Below are 24,362 nucleotides of genomic sequence, written 5' to 3'. Positions count from 1 at the left end.
GGATTGTTCAGACTGAAATATTTGGCTATGCCACAGGGGAAAAAAAGCACTCTTAATCCATGGTTCTGATTTTTTTTTTTCCTGGTGCTGGCATGAACAAAATATAGGATGATTCATCCAATGAGAATTTGAATGCTGGTAGAAAACTGGACATAAATTCCAGGTGAGTTGAAGGAGAAAGAGATCAGGGACTTGTGGGGAAAATGCAAGCTGAGAATGAAAGGAGAGATTCTATGAATACAGGAAAACAAACATAGCCAGGTTTGAACTCTAATATTTAAAGCCTGCTAAAGGCCAGTGACAGATGACACCAGGGTGAGAGAAGAGCCGAGGGTGAGAAGTTTCTATGCTGACTGTTAAATAGATGTAGCTCACTGATGAGTGCGCCCATGTGGGATTTTAATTACTCAGACATCTGTTTAGTGAAGTGTATACTAAATAGTGATCAAATACAGAGATCAAATTATGTGGGGAGGAGAGTGGAGATGACATTCATGACTCAGAAAGGAGAGCTATCAGCCAGGAGAAAATCAATCCTGGCTTTACATCTCACCAACAGAGAAGCAATTATTTTAGATGTGGGGCTAGTTAGCTTCCTAGGTCATGAATTTAATTAAATAACCTTCAGAAAACAGAACAAACCACTGTATTTAACTGTCAGTAAGACATGCTGCAAATTAATGGTCCAAATTCCTCCTCTTCTCTCCTTACAGTTGTCAGTGACAAAACAAGGTAAAAGAAACTAATAGTTGACCTAACAACATGGATGGATTTGGGAGGGAATTATGCTACATGAACTAAGTCAGACAAAGACAAATACTGCATGATCTCACTTGTATGTGGAATATAAAAAAATACAGAAATGAATAAAATAAAACAGACACAGATACAGTGGTTACCAGTGGGAAGAGGGAAAGGGGGAAGGGCAAGTTAGGGATAGGGAATTAAGAGGCACAAATTACTATGTATAAAAGGATACATTAAACAGCACAGGGAATACAGCTAGTATTTTATAATAACTTTAAATGCAGTATAAACTATAGAATTATTGAATCACTGTGTTGTACACCTGAAGCTATTATAACATCACAAATCAACTATACAATTAAAAAAATAATAAACTAAAAGCCAGTTTGATTCTAAAAAAAATACAAAGTGCCTTAACCAATGGGTAAATGCAATAGTTATAATTAAGACGGTCATTTAATCCTTTTAATCTCTGAAACAGAAGAGCTACAAATCTGCTTTTTCTACACAGTGAATTTTGTAGCAAAATAAAACACAGTATACGCAAACCTCACCATTTGCTAGCACCTAACTTAATCAAAGTTAGATGACTGAAAAACACAACAAATCTTTCATGCTTTCAAGGTCAGTTTCTAAATTTGACATCTTAGACTGGAGTTGGCCTTACCCAGGAATTTAAGGTCAGGGTTTATGAATTTAAGGAAAGGGTTGGAGATCTGAAAACACAACAGAAAAATCCTTCATTCTTTCAAGGTTAGTTTCTAAACTTGACATCTTGAATTGGAGATGGCCTTACCCAGGAATTTAAGATCAGAGTTTATGTGAAGCAGGACCTCAAATCAAGTTTAGAAACAAGCAAATCTTTAATCCTGTATTTAAGGGGATAGTTTGAGAGGAAAGGTTAGAAAAACAGATCAGCCTCCTGTTGTAAATATGAGGTTGTCATTTGTTTTTACATGCTGCATGAAATATGCCTGTTTGGTGTTCAGTGTCTTCTATCTATTTTACTCCCTGTGTCTGGGCAAATGTGTTTATATTAGAAAACTCCATGAGGGCAGGAAATTTAGTTTTTCTTTATCATAAATCATCTGGTATAAACTCCACTTATCTAAGAGTGTGGGGCCTGGTGTGCCCAATTGCTGGCCAAAAAGTATACTCATTGACTGTCAGATTGTCCATAAATCACATATTGGTTTGTACAGAATGAAATAGTTGACAAAATTGTTTTATGCATCAATGCAAGCTATCTTCATAAGCATCTTATGAGTCAGCTGAACAAGTATTATCAGTCTTACTAATTGACAGACCTGACTAGAACCCAAACGTTAATCTCCTTCCAGGCATCACTGATACATATGCACCTATTTCTGCAACAGGTGACTGAATGAATAAAGTTCAAACAATAGTAAGATTCAACCACTCTGTTCCCAAAGTCCTAAAAATAAATTGCTGTTCATCTAAGTTAAATGAGATATCCTAAGGACAGTTGAATTTCAAATAAACTTCAAGGGCCAGAGAGGGGAAATAGTAAGACAGGGTTTGCTAAGGCCAGAGGATTGGAATTGACAAAATTCAAACCAGGGGTGAAAATAACAAAGAATAGAGGACAAATGCTATTTCCCCTCTAGTATAAATAGAAAAAAAAAATTTTTTAATCTCTTAATAGACTTTTCAAAGAATATAGAAAGCTTCATTTTGCTTTAAGCCAAGAAACATTTCATAGCATACGTTTTCCAAATTGCATATGATTACCTTGAAGCACCCATTCAAACTCCATTAAATGTTTTATTTTCCTTAGTTTAAAACTATTTGGTAAGTATGAAATGATGTAAGAAGTGAAATTTTTCAAACATAAACTATAATAGCAAGAAATATATAATGAGAAATTCACCATTCCCATAACATTTGCTAGACTGATACAAGGCAAAAAGAAATGGGATTATCTTGGGTTTGATGAAATTTTAAAAGATACAACAAAGCTACATATTATTAGAAAATGATGACAAAGATTAATCTAGAAAATATCAAAAATAAATGGATAGGTTTGAGAGGGGAAAAAAAAAAGAGTCCAGTTAGGAAACCTGAAGGCTAACCTGATTGGAAACTATGTCCAAGGGGCTCTCTGGTTATCACTTACTTCCTCTTCAGGCCTCCAGGGTAGATCACTATCAGGAATGTCCCATTAAAAAAAGAAAAAGACACACACATGCCAACTAACCAAGACTCCTGAATCCAATCATATATTCCCCAAGGTTAGAAACATCACACAGGAAAAATAAAAAGCACAATCAGTTCAGTTCAGTTGCTCAGTTGTGTCCAACTCTTTGCATCCCCATGGACTGCTGCACGCCAGGCCTCCCTGTCCATCACCAACTCCCGGAGTTCACTCAAATTCATGTCCATCGAGTCAGTGATGCCATCCAGCCATCTCATCCTCTGTTGTCCCCTTCTCCTCCTGCCCCCAATCCCTTCCAGCATCAGGGTCTTTTCTAATGAGTCAACTCTTCGCATGAGGTGGCCAAAGTATTAGGGTTTCAGCCTCAGCATCAGTCCTTCCAATGAACACCCAGGACTGGTCTCCTTTAGAATGGACTGGTTGGATCTCCTTGCAGTCCAAGGGACTCTCAAGAGTCTTCTCCAACACCATAGTTCAAAAGCATCAATTCTTCGGTGCTCAGCTTTCTTCACAGTCCAACTCTCACATCCATATACGACCACTGGAAAAACCATAGCCTTGACTAGACGGACCTATGTTGGCAAAGTAATGTCTCTGCTTTTGAATATGCTATCTAGGTTGGTCATAACTTCCCTTCTAAGGAGTAAGCATCTTTTAATTTCATGGCTGCAATCACCATCTGCAGTGATTTTGGAGCCCACAAAAATAAAGTCTGACACTGTTTCCACTGTTTCCCCATCTATTTCCCATGAAGTGATGGGACCAGATGCCATGATCTTAGTTTTCTGAATGTTGAGCTTTAAGCCAACTTTTTCACTCTCCTCTTTCACTTTCATCAAGAGGCCATTAAGTCTTCTTCACTTTCAGCCATAAGGGTGGTGTCATCTGCATATCTGAGGTTATTATATTTCTCCCAGCAATCTTGATTCCAGCTTGTGTTTCTTCCAGCCCAGCATTTAATACTAATGCTCTTTTTAATTAAAATTTTATCACAACTCCCTCTTATCTTCCTTTCAGCTCCATTTGTGAAAATGCATGTAAAGTCTGAGTCGAATGGTATCCTTTTCAAGTTTTTCCTTAAATCCCTGAAAATCTGACTTTTGAAACTTGGGACTGTGAAACTAGGACAAGGGAACACTGAGGACCCCCTTGACTTGCTTGCTTCAATAGGAGGCCTAGACTAAGAAGAAACCTTTCAATGAACAGGAGAGGGATGTCTGCAATAGTATAATGCTTAATGTTGACTTCTACCCTGTCCAGCCCCAGGAAAGGTAAGGAACAGTTTAGGGAAGAGTAAGATAAGAGGTAAAAAACTTAGGAGGAAGAGGAAACTTCCTAAATTCTTAGGAAAACCTGCCAGATTACCCATAGAGTTCATGTGTTCAGATAATGCATTTGTGTAACCAGCATCAGCATCTTTCAAATGCCTTGCACTTTGTCATCTGTGTCCTCTTGCAACTACTTCCTTTGGATATCCCTAGACTTTCCAAGGCCAGTCTTCCTTGCCTGTGCCCATGAGGAACTGGCAAATTAATTAAGAGTTTCTGAACACTATCTTTCGTCTATATCTAGTTAGAAGTGTGTGCATGTGTGGTCTTTAATGGAACAATAACAAATTTGTGAAGACCCTTTATTGTGTTTTTTAAATTTGCCTTTCCATCAGATCCTATGCAAAGGATAGTGACTAGTTCCTCATACATTCAAACCACTAGTTTTTTAGAGTGTTACATAAATTTAGAAAATATTATCCAAAAGTATTTCACATTGACTAAATTAGTATGTATTTAGCTCAAATACTTAGAAAGAGCTTTAACAAATATCATTCACAAATACTTTGCTATCAATTCGAGCATAAAAATGTAACTTTGCTCAGTTAGTAAGTGGTTGATAGCTGTCCACTCTCTGCAGAAGTGTTTCTGAATATCCAGGGGAATAATACCTGAAAAAGAAAATTTTCTATTAGATCTTTGTGAAAAGATTTAGCACAGTAGGCACAAAAGATTCAATGAAGATATTTATCTGAAATAATTCTCTGAATGAAATCTCTACTACACCAACCAATTATATTACAGAAATGCTTTGTGTATGAGGTTAGAAACAATCAAGGAAGAGAACACCAGCTCACAAGACTGTACCAGAAACACAGCAAAACATTTAAGGAGTATCAGTGCAATGGCAAAGAAAGGGTACTTTCAAAGTAGCCAAAGTATTGGAGCTTCAGCATCAGTCCTTCCAAAGAATATTCAGATTGATTTCCTTATGGATGACTGGTTTCACCTTCTTGCAGTCCAAGGGACTCTCAAGAGTCTTCTCCAACACCACAGTTCAAAAGCATCAATTCTTCAGCGTTCAGTTTTCTTTATGGTCCAACTCTCACATCCATACATGACTACTGGAAAAACCATAGCTTTGACTAGACGGACCTTTGTCAGCAAAGTGATGTCTCTGCTTTTTAATATACTATCTAGGCTGGTCATAGCTTTTCTTCCAAGGAGAAAACCCCTTTTAATTTCATGTCTGCAGTCACCATCTGCAGTGATTTTGGAGCCCAAGAAAATAAAGTCTGTCACTGTTTCCATTGTCTCCCCATCTATTTCCCATGAAGTGATGGGACTGGATGCCATGATCTTCATTTTTTGAATGCTGAGTTTTAAGCCAGCTTTATCACTCTCCTCTTTCACTTTTATCAAGAGGCTCTTTAGTTCCTCTTTGCCTTCTGCTATAAGGGTGGTGTCATCTGCATGTCTGAGGTTATTGATATTTCTCTCAGCAGTCTTGATTCCAACTTGTGCTTCATACAGCCCAGCATTTCACATGATGTACTCTATAAAGTAAATAAGTAGGGTGACAATGTACACCCTTGATGTACTCCTTTCCCAATTTGAAATCAGTTGGTTGTTCTATGTACAGCTCTAACTGTTGCTCTTTGACCTGCATACAGATTTCTCAGGAGGCACATGGATCACAGCCTTGTCTAACTCAATGAAACTATGAGCCATGCCATGTAGGGTCACCCAAGATAGAGTTCTGACAAAACACAGTCTACTAGAGAAGGGAATGGCAAAGCACTTCACTATTCTTGTCTTGAGAACCCCATGAACAGTATGAAAAGGCAAAAAGATATGACATTGAAAAAGATGAACTCCCCAGGTCCATAGGTACTCAATATGCTACTGGAGAAGAGTGGTGAAATAACTCCAGAAAGAAGAGATGGAGCCAAAGCGAAAACAATATCCAGTTGTGGATGTGACTGGTGGTGGAAGTAAAGTTCGATGCTGTAAGAAACAATACTGCATAGAAACTGGAAAGTTAGGTCCACAAATCAAGGTAAATTGGAAGTGGTCAAACAGGAGATGGCTGTTTTAGGAAACAGTGAACTAAAATGGACCAGAATGGGTGAATTTAATTCAGATGACCCTTATGTCTACTACCGCAGGCAAGAAATCCTTAGATGAAATGAAGTAGCCCTCATAGTCAACAAAAGAGTCCAAAATGCAGTACTTAAGAGCAATCTCCAAAATGACAGAATGATCTCTGTTCCTTTCCAAGGCAAACCATTCAATATCACAGTAATTCAAGTCTATGCTCCAACCACTAATGCCAAGAAGCTGAAGTTGAACAGTTCTATGATGACCTACAAGAGCTTCTAGAACTAACACCAAAAAAGATGTCCTTTTAATCATAGGAAACTGGAATACAAAAGTAGTAGGTCAAGAAACACTTTGAGTAACAGGCAAGTTTGTCCTTGGAGTACAAAATGAAGCAGGGCAAAGGCTAATGGAGTTTTGCCAAGAGAACATGCTGGTCATATGAAACACCCTCTTCCAACAACATGAGAGGTGACTCTACCCATGAACAACACCAGATGGTCAACACTGAAATCAGATTGATTATATTCTTTGCAGCCAAAGACGAAGAAGCTCTATACAGTCAGCAAAAACAAACTGGGAGCTGACTGTGGCTCAGATCATAAACTCCTTATTGCCAAATTCAGACTTAAGTTGAAGAAAGTAGGGAAAACCACTAGACCATTCAGGTATGACCTAAATCAAATCCCTTATGACTATACAATGGAAGTGACAAATAGATTCAAGGGATTAGATCTGATAGACAGAGTGCCTGAAGAACTATGTACAGAGGTTCATGACATTGTACAGGAGGCAGTGATCAAAACATCCCCAAGAAAAAGAAATGCAAAAAGGCAAAATGGTTGTCTGAGCAGGGCTTACAAATAGCTGGGAAAAGAAGACAAGCTAAAGGCAAAGGAGAAAAGGAAAGATATAAGCATCTGAATGCAGAGTTCCAAAGAATAGCAAGGAAAGACAAGAAATCCTTTGTAAGTGATCAATGCAAAGAAATAGAGGAAAACAACAGAATGGGAAAGACTAGAGATCTCTTGAAAAAAACTAGAGATACCAAGGGAACAAACATTTCATGCAAAGATGGGCCTAATAAAGGACAGAAATGATATGAACCTATTAGAACCAGAAGATAATTAAGAAGAGGTGGCAAGAATACACAAAAGAACCGTACAAAAAAGATCTTAATGACCCAGATAACCACAATGGTGTGATCGCTCACCTGGAGCCAGATATCCTGGAATGTGAAGTCAAGTGAGGGCCTTAGGAAGCATCACTACGAACAAAGCTAGTGAGGGTGATGGAATTCCAGTTGAGCTATTTCAAATCCTAAAAGATGCTGCTGTGAAAGTGCTGCACTCAATATGCCAGCAAATTTGGAAGACTCAGCAGTGGCCACAGGACTGGAAAAGGTCAGTTCTTATTCCAATCCCAAAGAAAGGAAATGCCAAAGAATGTTCAAACTACCGCACAATTGCACTCATCTCACATGCCAGCAAAGTAATGCTCAAAATTCTCCAAGCCAGGCTTCAATGGTACATGAACCAAGAACTTCCAGATGTTCAAGCTGGATTTAGAAAAGGCAGAGGGACCAGAGATCAAACTGGTCAACCAGAGATCAACATCCGTTGGATCATTGAAAAAGAGAATTCCAGAAAAGCATCTACTTCTGCTTTATTGACTACACCAAAGTCTTTGACTGTGTGGATCACAACAATAAATATATGATACAATAAATGGATAAAAAAACCTAGCAAATGTAATTTAAAATTTTCTAAAACACTTGGAATAATTAAACCTCCTAAGGTGTTTTCTCCAGATAAAACCTAATGTTCAAGACTTACTTTATCCTTTGTTAATTATCTTTATTTCTCCTCACGTGCTTGACTTAAAAACTCATAATTTATGTTACATTAATTTCTTCCACATTTTGTCAAGTTACTGTGGATAGAAGAGCTGTGTTTTCTCAACAGCGTGCTTACAAGCAGTCACGGATAAACATGTACATACATGCATACATAAAGAGCTACATTAAAGAATATTTCTCCACCAAAGGCTTATGTGAGTGCTCAGTTGCTCACTTGTGTCCAACTCTGCAACACCATGGACCTCTGTCCATGGGATTATCTCAGCAATATGGGAGTGGGTTGCCATTTCCTTCTCCATGGCATCTTCCCAACCCAGGAATTGAATCTACATCTCTTGTGTTTCCTGCATTGGCAGGCAGATTCTTTCCCACTGAGCACTTGGGAAGTCCCAAAAGGCCTCCTACCCTTGAGAAAAACTGCCCCTAAACAGTGAGTCTCTTCCAAGTATTCCTATACCAAGGAAGTTACAGCTGTTTCTCTATGAGTTAGCCACAAATTTTAAAGCAGGCCTCACCTTCCTAGGTCTTATAAATGCATTAGATACAAGGTAAATACTTTTTATAGAAATGGTAAAGCGTGGATTTAGAAAAACCAAAACTTTAAAAATCATGCTGTTTCACATGGTAGCCACTAGCTAGGGTGGCTCTCGAGCCCTAGAAATATGACTGAGGAACTGACTTTTATATTAAATTTTAATTAAAAATATTAATAAATGATATTCAACTCAGTTGTTGGAAAAAAATTTAAGTGTGTTTGGAACAACTTGCATTTCAACTGTAAACTTTATGTAATCTAAATACAGATCATGTATTTCCAATGAAATTTAATATCTAAATTGAGATGTATTGGAAGTGACAAAATGCCCACCAGATTTCTAGAACTTAGTTTAAAAAATGTCAAATAGCTCGTTAATAATTTTTATATTGATTACTAAATGCTGGAGATTGTGTGGAGAAAATGGAATACTCCTACACTGTTGGTGGGAATGTAATTGGTACAGTCACTATGGAAAACTGTATAGAGGTTCCTTAAAAAACTAAAAATAGAACTACCTTATGACCTAGCAATCCCACTCCTGAGCATACCCTGAGAATACCATAATTCAAAAGACACATGCATCCCAGGGTTCACTGCAGCACTATTTACAATAGCCAGGACATGGAAGCAACCTAGATGTCCATCAACAGATGAATGGATAAAGACGATGTGGTATATATAAGTAATGGAATATTACTCAGCCATAAAAAGGAATGAAATTGGGCCATCTGTCATCATGTGGATGAACCTAGAGTCTGTCACATGCAGTGAAGTAAGTCAGAGAGAGAAAAACAAATATTAACACATACATATGGAATCTAGAAAAATGGCACTGATGAACCTATTTGCAGGACGGGAATGGAGATGCAGACACAGAAACACGGTGGGGGAAGACAAGGGTGGGATGAGCTGAGAGTAGCACCGACTACTGTCTACACACTACTGTATGCACAGGATATAGCCAGTTGGAAGTTGCTGTACAGCACAGGGAGCTCAATTCGGTGCTTTGTTATGACCTAGGGCGGTGAGAGGGAGGCTCAAGAGGGAGGGGCTATGTGTATACATACAGCTGATTCACTTTGTTGTATAGCAGAAACTAACACAATATTGTAAAGCAACTATACACCAATTTTAAAAATAAATTAAAAATTAATCTTGAAAATAGCTTCCTGCTACATTACTATGAAGAACCTGCATTTCATAAATATTATTTTTTTCAGATACAGATAGTAACTTTCTTTTTGCCATTCAATATCACTTTCTATTCTTTTATTGATATAGTTGATTTACAGTGTTGTGCAAATCTCTGCTATACAGCAAAGTGACTCAGTTATACACATATAGACATTCTTCTTATATTCTTTTCCATTATGGTTTGCCAAAGGACACTGAATATACTTCCCTGTGCTATACAGTAGGACCTTGTTGTTTAAACATCCTATATAATAGTTTATGTCTGCTAATTCCACCTTACAGTCTTTCCTCACCCTTGGCAACCCAAGTCTGTACTCTATGTATGTGAGTCTATTCCTGTTTTATAGATAGGTTCATTTGTGACATATTTTAGATTCCACATATAAGTGATATCATATAGTATTTGTCTTTCTGATTTCCTTCACTTATTATGATAATCTCTAGTTGCATCCATGTTGCTGCAAACAGCAATACTGCATTCTTTTTTTATGGCTGAGTAGAAAAACATCTACTTCTGCTTTATTGGCTACACCAAAGCCTTTGACTGTGTGGATCACAACAAACTGTGGAAAATTAACAGATGAGAATACCAAACCACCTTACTTGCCTCCTGAGAAATCTGTATGCAGGTCAAGAAGCAACAGTTAGAACCAGACATAGAACAATGGACTGGTTCCAAATTGGGAAAGGAGTACGTCAAGGCTGTATACTGTCACCTTGCTTATTTAACTTATATGCAGAGTACATCATGTGAAATGCCAGGTTGGATGAAGCACAAGCTGGAATCAAGACTGCTGAGAGAAATATCAATAACCTCAGACATGCAGATGACACCACCCTTATAGCAGAAGGCAAAGAGGAACTAAAGAGCCTCTTGATGAAAGTGAAAGAGGAGAGTGATAAAGCTGGCTTAAAACTCAACATTCAAAAAATGAAGATCATGGCATCCGGTCCCATCACTTCATGGGAAATAGATGGGGAGACAATGGAAACAGTGACAGACTTTATTTTCTTGGGCTCCAAAATCACTGCAGATGGTGACTGCAGCCATGAAATTAAAAAGGTGCTTGCTCCTTGGAAGAAAAGCTATGACCAACCTAGACAGCATATTAAAAAGCAGAGACATCACTTTGCTGACAAAGGTCCGTCTAGTCAAAGCTATGGTTTTTCCAGTAGTCATGTATGGATGTGAGAGTTGGACCATAAAGAAAACTGAACGCTGAAGAATTGATGCTTTTGAACTGTGGTGTTGGAGAAGACTCTTGAGAGTCCCTTGGACTGCAAGGAGATAAAACCAGTCAATCCTAAGGAAATCAATCCTGAATATTCATTGGAAGGACTGATGTTGAAGCTGAAACTCCAATACTTTGGCCACCTGAGGCAAAGAACTGACTCATTGGAAAAGACCCTGATGCTGGGAAAGATTGAAGGAAGGAGGAGAAGGGGACGACAGAGGATGGTTGGATGGCATCACCAACTCGATGGACATGAGTTTGAGCAAGCTCCGGAAATTGGTGATGGACAGAGAAGCCTGGCATCCTGTAGTCCATGGGGTCGCAAAGAGTAGGACATGACTGAGCGACTGAACTGAACTGAGTATTCCATCAACATCTCCTTTCTATCTGTAATAGCAGTAATTTGTAATTTGTAATAATAGTCTCTTTGATATGAATGTGAGCTTAAGGCAGAGAAACAATATGCAGGGAACTATGAAAATCAAACACTTTCTATTAACAGTTGATAATTTACTTTGAACTCTGTTTTGGGGTACTCTTTAGTAAAGCACATATTAAATTACTACAGAAATGTCTCAAATGACATTTCAGTTTCATTTGGAAAAGTATGTGTCAATCAGAACATCATTTAATTTGAAGGATAAAAAAGATTGAGGGAGAAGCAGAAGTATATTTTGGTCGTCTGTGCTATTTCAAAGTCCACATTTTCACATAGTGGATATAAAAATCTCAATTTGAGAAGAGAAAAACAGAATAACATTGACCTTCCCAAAGTCCATTTTTCCTACCTTACTATTTCTTCTGGGTAACAGTTGTTAATGCTGTTGATATATTCCTGAAGGAGAGATCCAGGTTCTGCTTTTATCTCTTGCACCTTTTTAAGTCCACCACTTGTTACAAAAAGTCGTCGAGCTTTGCTATCATGTGGCAGCACCTTGAAAAGTGAAGCACATAAAAGTGTCAGCTTTTCTTTCCCAAGCTGGACTTTTACTCTTGAAAAGCAATAATATATGAGGAAATGAAAAAGAGAATTTATGTCTAATATACCTGGAACATAATGAGCCTAAATCTGCAAATGATTGCAAGAAAAATGCAGCCTTTTTGGAAATGTATCAACTTGGTATGCTGTGGAGATGGAATAAAGCCAATGAACAGAAGCAAAGGTAATAGAGATCCAACCATATAGGTATGATATACTACAGGGGCCGTCCTTCGCTTATAGCCATTCAAGGTCTCTCCAAAGTTAAAGGCAAGCTCAGGGGCTCTTCTGTGACTCAGGTCCTAAATACCTCTCCGAAGTCCTTCCATACCAACCTCTACACTAAATTGTGTTTCAATGACCTCAAAGGGTGCATCTGAAGCATTTTTTGCTTTGCCTATGCTGCTTCCTCCTCTTCGAAATCCCTTCTGCCCTCCACACACTTCTCCCATTACTTGGGGGTAACTTCCTTTAAGAAACTTTCTCTGGGACACCCCTACTCTCTTTCCCAGGCTGAGCTGGGTACATTTCTTCTCTCAAAGCATTCTGTTAGACCCCATTCAGTGCACTTGCCACATAATAGTTTAACTATCAGGGACTTCCCTGGTGGTCCAGGGGTTACTAAGACTCCACACTTCCACTGCAGAGGGCACAGGTTCCATCCCTGATCAGGAAACTAAGATCCCATAAGCTATTAAAAAAATAAAATTTTTAAAAGTTTATTATGAAGTCTAGCACACTGAAGTGTTTTATGATTGTTTCATCCAGTCCCCCAGCTCAATTATAAAGTTCCTTGAAAAAGAACTTGGTGTTAACTATTTTTGTCTATCCCTTAATGCTTAACATGTAGGCATTTAACAAAACTAAAACTACAAAGGGATTTTGCTATTAGAATGATAATACACATCAACTGGACAATAAAAGATGACACTAAGTGTGCATGTTTCTAAAAAACAGAAATGCCGATAGGCTTTAAATATTTTGTTTGGCCTGGAGAGTTTTTATTACCTCCTATCTTTTAAATTAATATCTTTTTATCTTCTGCCTTGCTTTCCTCTCTCTTTTCTAGTGCTCTGGATCCTTAGATTAAGGAAAAGGTAAAATTCTACCTGAAGCAAATATTCCTAAAGGCACATTCATAAGAGTATGTGGTATGTGGTATTGTGTTTATCTTAGCTAACTTCCACAAATCCCACTGACTTACTTTAAAAGTGACTTATTTTGAACTCAGTTCAGGCTAGTGTTCGTTTTCACAGCAAGTTCAATAAAACTAGAATATCTCACTCCTGGTAGCCTAAAAAATTAGAGTATGAAATGAAACTTTCAGAAATAATGTCAGCTACTCACAAGAGGTGATGACTGTCTGTAGATGATCCACTCGTCCCCTTACACCTTCCTCCCTCTTAGCTGATCAAATTAACTGGTTGCTTTCTTACTTAGCATCCAGAAAACAAAGGTTGATTATTTTCTTTTTTTTTTTAATGTATTTATTTGACTGCGCCAGGTCTCAGTTGCAACATGTGGGATCTTCAACGCATCATACGGGATCTAATTCCCCAACCACGTATTAAACCTGGGCCCCCTGCACTGGGAGCACAGAGTCTTAGCCACTGAACCACAGGGAAGTCTCATTATTTTCTTAGAAGGAAGAAGACAGAGCACAGGTGTTTGATACACAGAGCTATATCCTGAGGGGGCTTTAGCAACGTAAAACCTTCTACCATACAGTGACTGTGGTGCTTAAGGGGCAGCAAGAGGTTGGAGATCACAGAAATGACTCAAAGACAGTATGATTTTTCAGAGGAATACCTAAAACTAGACCTATTCAGCTGTAGGGCCTAGCTTAAACATTTTAACAACATACAGTTTTTGTTTATTATTTGTAGAAACATAGTACACAACAGTAGTACCTCCTTTATACAGCCTTATAACTGATGCTTCAAGTGAATTTGGCCCCCATTCATTTTTATTAATTTTTTAAAATCAGCCTTTAGCACTTTTATGTTTTATTTCTCAAAAACAACTTTTTGGGGTTTTGTGGGTGTTTGTTTTTTTTTTTTTTTTTTTTTGAGTGCCTGGGATTAGGCTAAACTCTATACATATAACAACTCATTAATCTTTACATGACCCTATAAAATAGGTTCTCTTATTAGCCCCAGTCTATGGATAATTACACTAAGATTCAGAGAGGTCAAGATGTCGTTAAAGGTATTGCTGCTAGTAGAAACCCAGGCAACCCAGCTCCAGAGCCTGAGCTCACAGCCACACCGAGATACTAATTTCAAAGACCCTATTTTCCTAAATCCAACCTGAACACAACCTGACCACTTCTTGATGACTTAGGGTCCCCCTCCTGGCCATCCACGGCTGTGGGAGCACACACACTCTCTCTTGGCCTCAGCTGTCAGGAGTCAGTTCCTCTGGCTGAACCCCATCCAGCAGCTTGACCTTTCCACCTTACTATCTTGAGTCTGCAGTGAGCTAAGAAACATGACAGCCATGCTGGTTAAAGAGTGGTTACCAAATAAGCCAATACATTCCAAATGACTGTCTGGAAGCATCTCCGGTTAAATACATGGATTTCACAAAAAATACTGTGGGGATCTTTGCAGTTGTTTCCAGCTGAGTGAGACTAAGAGTCACCAGGAAAACTACCAAAGGGTTATGAGGTTTTCACATGTTGACTCTTCTATTCTCCAAGAACATAAAAAAGACAGTACAGAGGCTGTGAGGAAGCATGATGAAGAAAAAAGTGTGAATTAGTTATGTGTGAATTTTATTAACCTATATTACCCTCCCTGTCGATATGATCAGTAAAATCAAATAGTAAAACCCTGCCCCCATCTTACAGAAGAAAACACTGACCCAACAAAACAATGCAAGTTAATACCTCGTTTTAATTCTCTTTCCCCACTTCCAGGCTAAGAGAGCATGTCTTACCTTACTGAATTGTCCAACCACGTGCTTCAGAATATTGGGAGGAGCATCATACAGAAATGGTTCAAGAGCTGGTAAATAGGTGCATTTTTGTAAGATATTCTTTATGGCTTTTTTACTCTATTGAAATACAAAGCAAAATACATACCAAAGTAAGTAATTAATGAAAGCGTGACAAAAAGTCACGTCTTGTGATCTGGAGTTTGAAAACAAAATGAAGAGCTTTATGATGAACTTAACAGCTGTTGGTGACAAAGTCTACTAATGTGCTAGTGGAGATCACATTCACTGTACCAGACAGCCCTACCCCAATCCTAACAGTTCCAAGTTGGTGACAGACTGTCAAGTTATTCATCAAGAATCTAATGACAGTAGGAATCCGCTGAGCTTTACTATCCTTCATCAAGAAATATACTTGATTTTTGACTATAAACTTCTATATCAGGATGTATATCATGAATAATAATCAGTTGAATCATCCAGCATGAAACAAATATTAGTCTATTAGTTAAGATTTTGTTTACTTGTCAATATCTGGGCTTAAGATTATTTAACAACACTATTGAGATATAATTTACATACCATAAATTCACTCATTTTAAGTGCACGGTTCAATGGATTTTTAGTAAATTTACAGAGTTGGGCAACCATCACCACAATCTAATTTTAGAACATTTTCATCATCCCAAAAAACCCCACGCCCATTTATAGTTATTCCATATTTCCTCCTCCACTTATCCTACCAATCCCAGACAATTACTAATCTACTTCCTGTCTCTATAAATTTTACTTTTGTGGACCATCCATATAAATGAAATCATAATATGTTAACTTTTGGTTCTGGCCTCCCTTGCTAAGTATAATGTTTCTGAGGTTCATCCATGTTATAGCACATATTAGTACTTCACTCCTTTCATTGTCAAATAGTATTCCATTACAGGGATTTATCACATTTTGTTTATCCATTCACCAGTTGATGGACATTTGGGTTAATTCCACTTTGGGCTAATATGAATAATGCTGCTATGAAGATTCACATGCAAATTTTTTCACTTGGGAAAATAATGAAGAGTAGAGTTATTGGGTGATAATGGTAAATTTATGTTTAATATTTTGAGAAACTACCAAACTCTTTTTCAACATGACTGCAACATTTTACATTCTCACCAGTAGTGTGCTGCTGCTGCTGCTGCTGCTAAGTTGCTTCAGTCATGTCTGACTCTGTGCAACCCCATAGACGGCAGCCCACTAGGCTCCTCTGTCCCTGGGATTCTCCAGGCAAGAATACTGGAGTGGGTCACCAGTAGTGTAGGAAGGTTCAATTCTCCATAGAAAGACCAACACTTGTTATTTTCTGTCTTATTAATTATAGCCATTCTTGTGGGTGTGAAGTAATATCTCATTATGATTTTGATTTGTGTTTCTCTAGTGACTAATGATGTTGAGAATCTTTCTATGTGCTGATTGGTCATTTGTCAGTGAAATGTCTATTCATTTTTGCCCATTGCTTAGTGAGGTTATGTATCTTCTTATTATTGAGTTGTAAGAGCTCTTTATATACTTTGAATACAAGTCCTTGCTTGAATATATGATTTGCGAGTAATTTTTCAGTCTGTGGCTTGTCTTTTCATTTTTTCAGTAATGTCTTCTGGGGCATACAAGTTTTTCATTTTGATGAAATCCAATTTATCAGTGTTTTCTTTTATTACTTGTGCTTTAAGTGTCATTTTTAAGAAATCAATGCCTATTCCAAGGCTAAAAAGACTTACTCCTATGTTTTCTTCTAAGAGTTTTATAATCTTAATTCTTACATTTAGATCTATCAGTATTATTCATTTTTAGTTAATTCTAGTGTATGGTACGAGATAAGGATCCAAATTAATATTTTTCTCTGAAGATATAATAATTGTCCTAGTACCATTTGCTGACAAGACTATCTTTTAACATTAAATTGCCTTGGCACCTTTGGGAAAGTCAGTTGACGATAAAAGGGTCCATTTCAGATTTTTTATTTGATTACTACATTGATATCTATATAGTCTTTCTGTAAGCACCTTGTTTGTGTAGCTTTATAGTAAGTTTTGAAACTGGGCAGTGTTAAGTCTTTCTTTCTCAAGACCGTTTTGGCAAGTTCAAGTCCTTTGCATTTCTATATGAATCTCAGGATCAGCTTCTCAAGTTTTTTGAGGAAAAAAGACATCTGGGATTTTGAAAGGGATTGTATTGAAAATATAGATCATTTTTAACAGTATTGAATTGCCATTTTAACAATATCAAACCTTCCGATCTGTGAACATGGAATGTCTCTTCATTTATTCAGATCTTCTTTAATTTTTTCAGCAATGTTTTACAGTTTTCAGTGTACAAGTCTTATACTTCTTTTGTTAAATTTATTCCTAAATATTTTATTCTTGTGATGCTATTATAAATGAAACTATTTTCTTACTTTCATATTTGAATTACTCACTACTAGAATACAAAAATACAGTTGGTTTTTACATATTTCTCTTCCACCCAGTGATTCTGTTGAACTCTTACTACTTCTAGTATTAATGAATGTGTGTGTGTGTATTCCTTAGGATTTTCTACATACAAGATCATGTTATATGTTGGGTTTAAAATGTATAAGCCTTTAGAAAATATGACTTGTATTTGGTGACTTGTGGCTGTGAGTGAAATAAAATTGTTCCTATAATTTTATTCTGTAAATTGTACAGAAATTATGTGGGGTCAACAAATCCTTTTCTTTACCTGGGTCAGAAAATCAAGTCATGTGTTACTTCAAAATAATGAATAAGAGATTATGAATTTTGCTAAATGTCACAGCATTTAGTAGTTAGTGTCTATCTTTAGACATATATAATATTACATGATGATGTGAGGGAAGGAATCATGGACTGTCTGTGTAGGACAACTTGGGTTTGAGCCTGGTTTTCCTACAAACTAGTGTAGCATCTACAATTCTACATTCATTAATTTTTCTGTCATTTCTAAAAGCTGACTGTAGCCACACTGATCAAAGCTCTTGTAGAAACCACAATAAGTGATTAGCAATACTACCCTTTTTTCCTATTAACAATACACATAAGAATAGTAATTAGCAAAACAAAATTGTCAATTCGAGACAAACACTTGATGCCGCTTTGTTTTTCACAGAAAATGAAAGGAGTAACAAAAAATCATTCATTGTTGTTTCATTGTTGAAAATGAATGATCTTCCTTGAAAACTGCTTAAAATGAAAAATGCTTCTTTATTCAAAAGTTAATTTTATTCTGAAAGTATTCTGACCAAAGAGCTATAGTTATTTAAATGAGGGGGTTACACAGGAGTAAATCTTCTTGACTCTGTGCTAGGAAAAGTCTTCTCACATATAGCTCCAAAAGCACAGGAGCGAAAAAACAAAAAAAAAAAGATAAATTGAATCTCATTAAAATTTTTTACAGACTTGTTGTAAACAATACTATCAATAAAATGATAAGACAACCCACCAAATAGGAAAAAATATTTGTAAGTCATACATCTGATAAGGACTTGTATCCATAAGATGTAAAGAATCCTTAAATTCTCAATAATAAAAACATAAATAGCCCAATTTAAAAATGGGCCAAAGGTCTGATTAGACATTTCTCCAAAAAAGATATACAAATGGCCAGTAAGCACAAGAAAAAAAATTTCAGCATCTTTAGCCATCAGGGAAATGCAAATCAAAACCATAATGAGATATGAATGCATACCCACTAGGATGGCTACAATTAAAAATAAAGACAGTAACGAGAGATGGCAATGATGTTGAAAATTAGAACCCTCATACATTGCTGCTGGGAATCAAAATGGTATAACTACATTGGAAAACAGTTTGACAGTTCCTCAAAATGTTAAAAAGAGTTATCATACGACCTCACAAGTCTATTCCTAGGTATATACCCAAGAGAAATGAAAACATACATCCATACAAAAACTTGTACAGTTATGTTCATAGTGGCATTTTCATGATGGTCAAGGAGTAGAAACAACCCAAGGTCCAAGCAGTGAATAGAAAAGCAAAATGTGGCATATCAATACAATGAATATTATTTGGTAATTAAAAGGAACAAAATATTGATATATGTTACAACATGGATGAACCTTGAAACTTACACTTAGCGAAAGAAGCCAGGCACATAGGGCAACATATATTGTATGGTTCTGTTTAAATGAAATGTCCAGAAGTGGCAAATCCTCAAAGACAGATAGTAAAATAATGGTTGCCTGGGGCTAGACAGGGAGGACATGGAGTGACAGCTAATGGGAAAATAAAAAGTTCTAAAATTAGACTGTGGCAATGGTAGCACCTGTGAATCTTCACTAAACCATTGAATTATATAGTTTAAAATGGGTAAATTATATGGAATATGAGTTATATTTCAATAAAGCTGCTAAAAACAAAGGGGAACAACCAAGACAGTAAGAATGTAATATTTAAATAATTATGTTAGAAATAGTCTTATAACTATTTGAATAGCTTTGTAACCATTCAAATACCAAACTAATTCCATCTAATACCTCTGAATCAAAACAAATAAAAATGCAACTACCTGAATATTTTCAAAGTATATATGGGTAAGATGATTATATAAAAGATACATATTTTTTTCACTTTCATAAGGCATTTGAAATTACATAGGTACAGGCAGATAGTAAGACCATGTGAAAATGTGCAAGAAATTCCAAGGAGCTGCTCCTGGGCTCTCCTGGATCAGAACCAATTAGAGAATGCTTACAAAAGCTTACATGTCTTTGGGACAAAAGTAACTTCAACATGGCCTTGTAATTTGAAAGCTGCTACAGAATAACAAATGAGAAACACCATGAGACAGTTCCTAAAGTGCTTGGATACTTTTCCCTTTTGAGATAGTGTCAAATCAAAGGGTTTGGACTTTTACTCTAAAGCCTTTAAAACAACTGATAGAATCCAAGAGACCTTGGAGAAGAAAAAAAAACAACAGAATGATTAAGTCCCTACAATAAGAAAACATTTGTATGGATTTAAAGCCTTGGAAAGATTGATGACAGGATAATGATTGATAAATCACTTTTAATTTAATACCTACTGTATTTCCTGAAAATATTGTATCAAATAAAGGTAGAAGGAAACTTCTATTAGTAAACCTTAATGTTTTAACAAAACCACCTTTGTTAAACTAATATACAATAAAAATTATCTGACTTCAAAAAGTAATCAACTATTTTTACTCCGATGATATTTATACAATATAGCATCATAATGTTAATCAAAAATCAAGTTATATAAACTTGGTAGCATGTAAATAGTATATAGCGCTCCCTAAGAGACTATTTGCAAGGGTTTCTCAAACTATAATTACTATCTACTCTGCTATTAATTATTCATGCTGTAGCTGATGTATTCTTTTATTTCCCTGGATCACTAGAGGTAAGGGTGGGGAGGATGAGAAGTGAGGAGGAGGGAGAAGGAAAGAGGAGGAAGTAGGGAAGGGGGAGAGGGAGGGAGGAAGAAAGACAATGATGATAATGGGTTAAAGAATTTTGACGTAAAAAGAGAAAGACATACATAGGTTAAAATTACACATATGTAAATCATCTGTATTTAGACAACTCAAAACTGGAAATGGATTTGTGTTTTCTCACCAGAAAGTCAAAGAATCACAGAATTGTTACACAGGAAAAGACCTTAGCACATTATCAATTTTACCATCTACCATGCTTTGCCAAGGAATAGACTCAACATTAGAGACAAGTAATAGAAATCTATTAAATCATTGCTTTAATCTAGAAAGTCTTATAAAAATGGAAATCTTAGAAATCTTAATCTTAATCTTAGAAATCAACTTCCCTCAATGAGTTTGTAGAGAAAAAACATGTAAACATAATCAAATCAACATAAATTTACTTTTATAAAATTTATAAATAAATGACTCACTTGATAGCTTTCAGAGTCCCTCAAACTGTGCAGTTCAAATAGATTTCCTGTCCCATTATACTGTCTAAAGTTGTTGTAAAATGTGTTTTCCTATTTGTTACTTTATTGTTTTCCTTCAAATTTAAGTTACAATTTAACTTACTGTTCATTTTATCTTGAATTATTGTCTTTCCTGTGTATTTCCCTCAACCCAAGTTAATCCTGAGAGCTGCTTTCAAGAAGTTAGATGTTTTCCTAATAGGGAGTATGTTGGGAAACATTTTTCTTCCTTTGAAATTCTAAGATTATTTTTAAAACCCATCCTGCTTTATATTAGTGTTTAATGAACCATTTTAGTAGTTAGTAATTTTTTTTTCAGAAATCTTCATTTTTTTAATACAAGATTTTTAAATGTTTAATTTTGGGAATCTTATGGTCATTTTCCTTTCAAGGAACAAATATAAGACATAACTAAAAGATCAGACAGACTTGGAGTTAGGAGAGGTCACTCGTCACTCATGCTTCAGGAATGCCTTTGGAGAGGCATTCCTTTTAAATTTTTTTAGGCTCAATTTTTAATTTAAAATGGACTAAAGTTCTCTCTGGCCAATTTCACCTCCAAAGTCCTATTATTTAACTCCTATTCCATAAGAAAAGTCAATAGAAATGTAAGTGGCAACAATCAGACATTCATTTTACAAAAAACTTTGTACCCTAGAGAACTTCCTTTAAAATTTATCATTGATTTTTAGAGACAAGGGTAATTCGTTTTCAAAGAGTCACCTCAATTCTTCTGATAAACTTATTTCTTGACTCAGAAAAATGATATTGTTGGACTTCCCTGGTGGTCCAGTCAGTGGTTAAGAAACTGCCCTGCGGTGCAGGAGACACAGGTTCCATCCCTGGTCCAGAAAGATAACATATATCTTGGAACAACTAAGCCCATGCACAACTAGTGAGCCCATCAGCTTCAATTACTGAAGCCCAAGTGCCCTAGAGCCCACACACCACAACTAGGCTAGCCTCCGCTCACAGCAACTAAACAAAGTCTGAGAGCAGCAGCAAAGACCAGCACAGACAAAAATCAATCAATCAAGCGTACAAAAAAAAAAAAAAAAAGATGTTGTCCACAATAAAAATTAAAACATTTTAAATTACATATTATGAATTAAAAACCTAACAAACCTTCATTAAAACGATGAAGAATTAAGCACTTACTTTCACTTGAAGATCCTCAGAACTCTCGGTTGACATGTACAAAGAGAGCAGGACAGGCAGAGTGTTTGTGACAGCGACGGCCCGTGCGTGCTCAGGAGTGTGTCTCCCAATGTGTCCCAAGGCCCAGGCAGCAGCAGCCTTAATATGGTCTTCTGGTTCTTCTGACAAGCAGAGGGACAACTGGGGCACACCCTGCAGTGTGGATCAAAAGAGCGAGAGTTACGAACCCAGAGCAGGATTAAAGGGTCTTCCATGTCTCTCAGACATTAGAAGAATCATTTCGGTCTTGATCCTTTTTTTCCTTTAAACTGTTCAATAAATGAGCACTTCACAGGGGCCGTCATTTTTCAAGTCAATAAAACGACTAGAACTAATTTACCTTAATTATCTGTAACAACCCAACTAAACTAAGTATCTCTACTAGCATTTGCTCCCCAAACAGAGGCATTTAACCAAAAAACAGATGCCACAGGCTAGTATTTAGGCAAAGCCAGATACCACTGTGACAAATTAAAAATGCACAGGAGTTTAAAATCATTTGCTTTCCTTCTAAACTAAAAAAGTTAATTTAGAATCTTTTTAAAAATTAACTTTTCACCAAGAGATCCAAAAACAAAATACCTACTATGGACCCAAAATCAAATGAATAACATGAGCAAGAATTCTATTTAAGTAAATTTTAGGTGAAATATATTCACTAAAATCTTTCCTGAAATAGTAAATTTCCATTACTTTTGGTCAACATTTACACAATAGTTTTGCCCAATTTAATCTGACTGAATGTCAAAGAAGGGATGAGCACTTTTACTACACTGATGGCATGTGCTTGTATTTTGTACTTCAAACTTCAATTGTAGCTAAATAAAAGAGAATTAACTAAAGGGCCTCAAATGCATCACAGCTTATATACCCAAAGAAGAGTCAAATAACCAAATCAAATTATAATTCATTCTGTATGGGTATAACTTTTTAACTTGAGACTAAACTAAATTATCTAATGCTGATACTAAATTATCACCTTAAATTCAGTACCACAAAAGCCACTATCACATGGTCATCCTCCCACAAGCAAAGGCCAAATGATCATCTATAGTTTTTTTCCCTCCACTTTTAAATTTTTTTTTTTTAATTTTTTGGCCACACCACTCAGCACGTGGGATCCTAGTTCCTTGACCAGGGATCAAATCCAAATCCCTATGCACTGGAAACAAGGAGTGTTAAACACTGGACCACCATGGAAGTCCCTAAATTTGGCTTTTAAGACCAATTTCCAGAAGAGATCTGCCATATTACTTCTTTGACTTCTTTCTTACAACTAAAAATGTGTGTCAGCCCATATATATTAAAAAAAAAAGGTCAGAATCTTTTCTATCTTCAGAATGAGGCAACTTTCTAGAAAGTCCATACATCTGAGACATACCAAGAATGAAGAAGCAGGAGGAAAAGAAGACAGTCCCCAAAACGATGACTTAATAGCCATGGCTGTTATGAACAGCAAATGAGACAAGAAGCATGACAGTGCTTTGAACATTAGAAAGTATTATTTAGATGGGAGGTATTGTCAGTCCTGACAGTACTACACAGAACCAGAAAGAATAATGCAGTGCTGAGTGATCGGCCTCAAACTGCTGCTGCCCCCACCTTGATCTTCAATTAAATGAAAGATAACCAGGTGTGAGAGGCCAGCAGCCCCAGACCAAAGAGGGGGAGCACCTCCTGGATAGTCTGGGGAAGAAACACAGGAAGCAAAAGTAATCGCGGCTTCTTTCCTCGTCCTTCCTATGTGTGGACTTTCTGACAATCCACACAAGAACCAAGAATCAAGAATTCCAATAATACCCCCACCGTGACCCTTCAGGAAGCAGCACTACTGCCCTAGTCACTATCAGAGTCTTTGGTAATAGAAGAACAAAAGGAAAAGCTCAGGATAAAGAGGGAGTGAAGTATAGTATTATCAAGGAATAGGTAGAAAATAAAGGTCTGAGGCTCCTTTTTATTCTGAGGATTAGCAAAGGATAAAAAAAAATCCACAATTCTGTTTAACATACAGCAGCGGGTTTTCCATGCTGATAAGAAACCTGCACCCTAGAGGGCTGCCAGAGACACTGGGAGCACACAGCCTTTGAAGCATGCTTCAGGAGATCAATATTTACTCATTCAACAAATATTTTTTGAGCACCTACTATGAGCCAGG

The 24,362-nt window shown here is 36.7% G+C and overlaps 1 protein-coding gene across 3 annotated transcripts in view; it reads right to left on the bottom strand.

Moving 5' to 3' along the window:
• Positions 1-2,512: 2,512 nt before the first annotated feature.
• SPAG6 (sperm associated antigen 6) overlaps positions 2,513-24,362 on the bottom strand; it is a 64,717-nt gene continuing 42,867 nt past the window's right edge. For 2 of the 3 annotated variants that reach the window (XM_070800816.1, XM_070800817.1), the window contains 4 exons: positions 22,169-22,360; positions 15,036-15,152; positions 11,905-12,050; positions 2,513-4,862 (listed from right to left, as the gene is read on the bottom strand). In XM_070800816.1, coding sequence (XP_070656917.1) covers positions 4,793-4,862; positions 11,905-12,050; positions 15,036-15,152; positions 22,169-22,360 — 525 coding nt within the window. In that variant the 3' untranslated portion in view covers positions 2,513-4,792. The remainder of the gene's footprint in view (positions 4,863-11,904; positions 12,051-15,035; positions 15,153-22,168; positions 22,361-24,362) is intronic. The other variant, XM_070800818.1, reaches the window with a different exon arrangement.

This window comes from Bos indicus, chromosome 13, assembly GCF_029378745.1.
Source record: "Bos indicus isolate NIAB-ARS_2022 breed Sahiwal x Tharparkar chromosome 13, NIAB-ARS_B.indTharparkar_mat_pri_1.0, whole genome shotgun sequence".
NCBI lineage: Eukaryota > Metazoa > Chordata > Mammalia > Artiodactyla > Bovidae > Bos > Bos indicus.
This window is presented reverse-complemented; position numbering and strand designations above follow the sequence as displayed.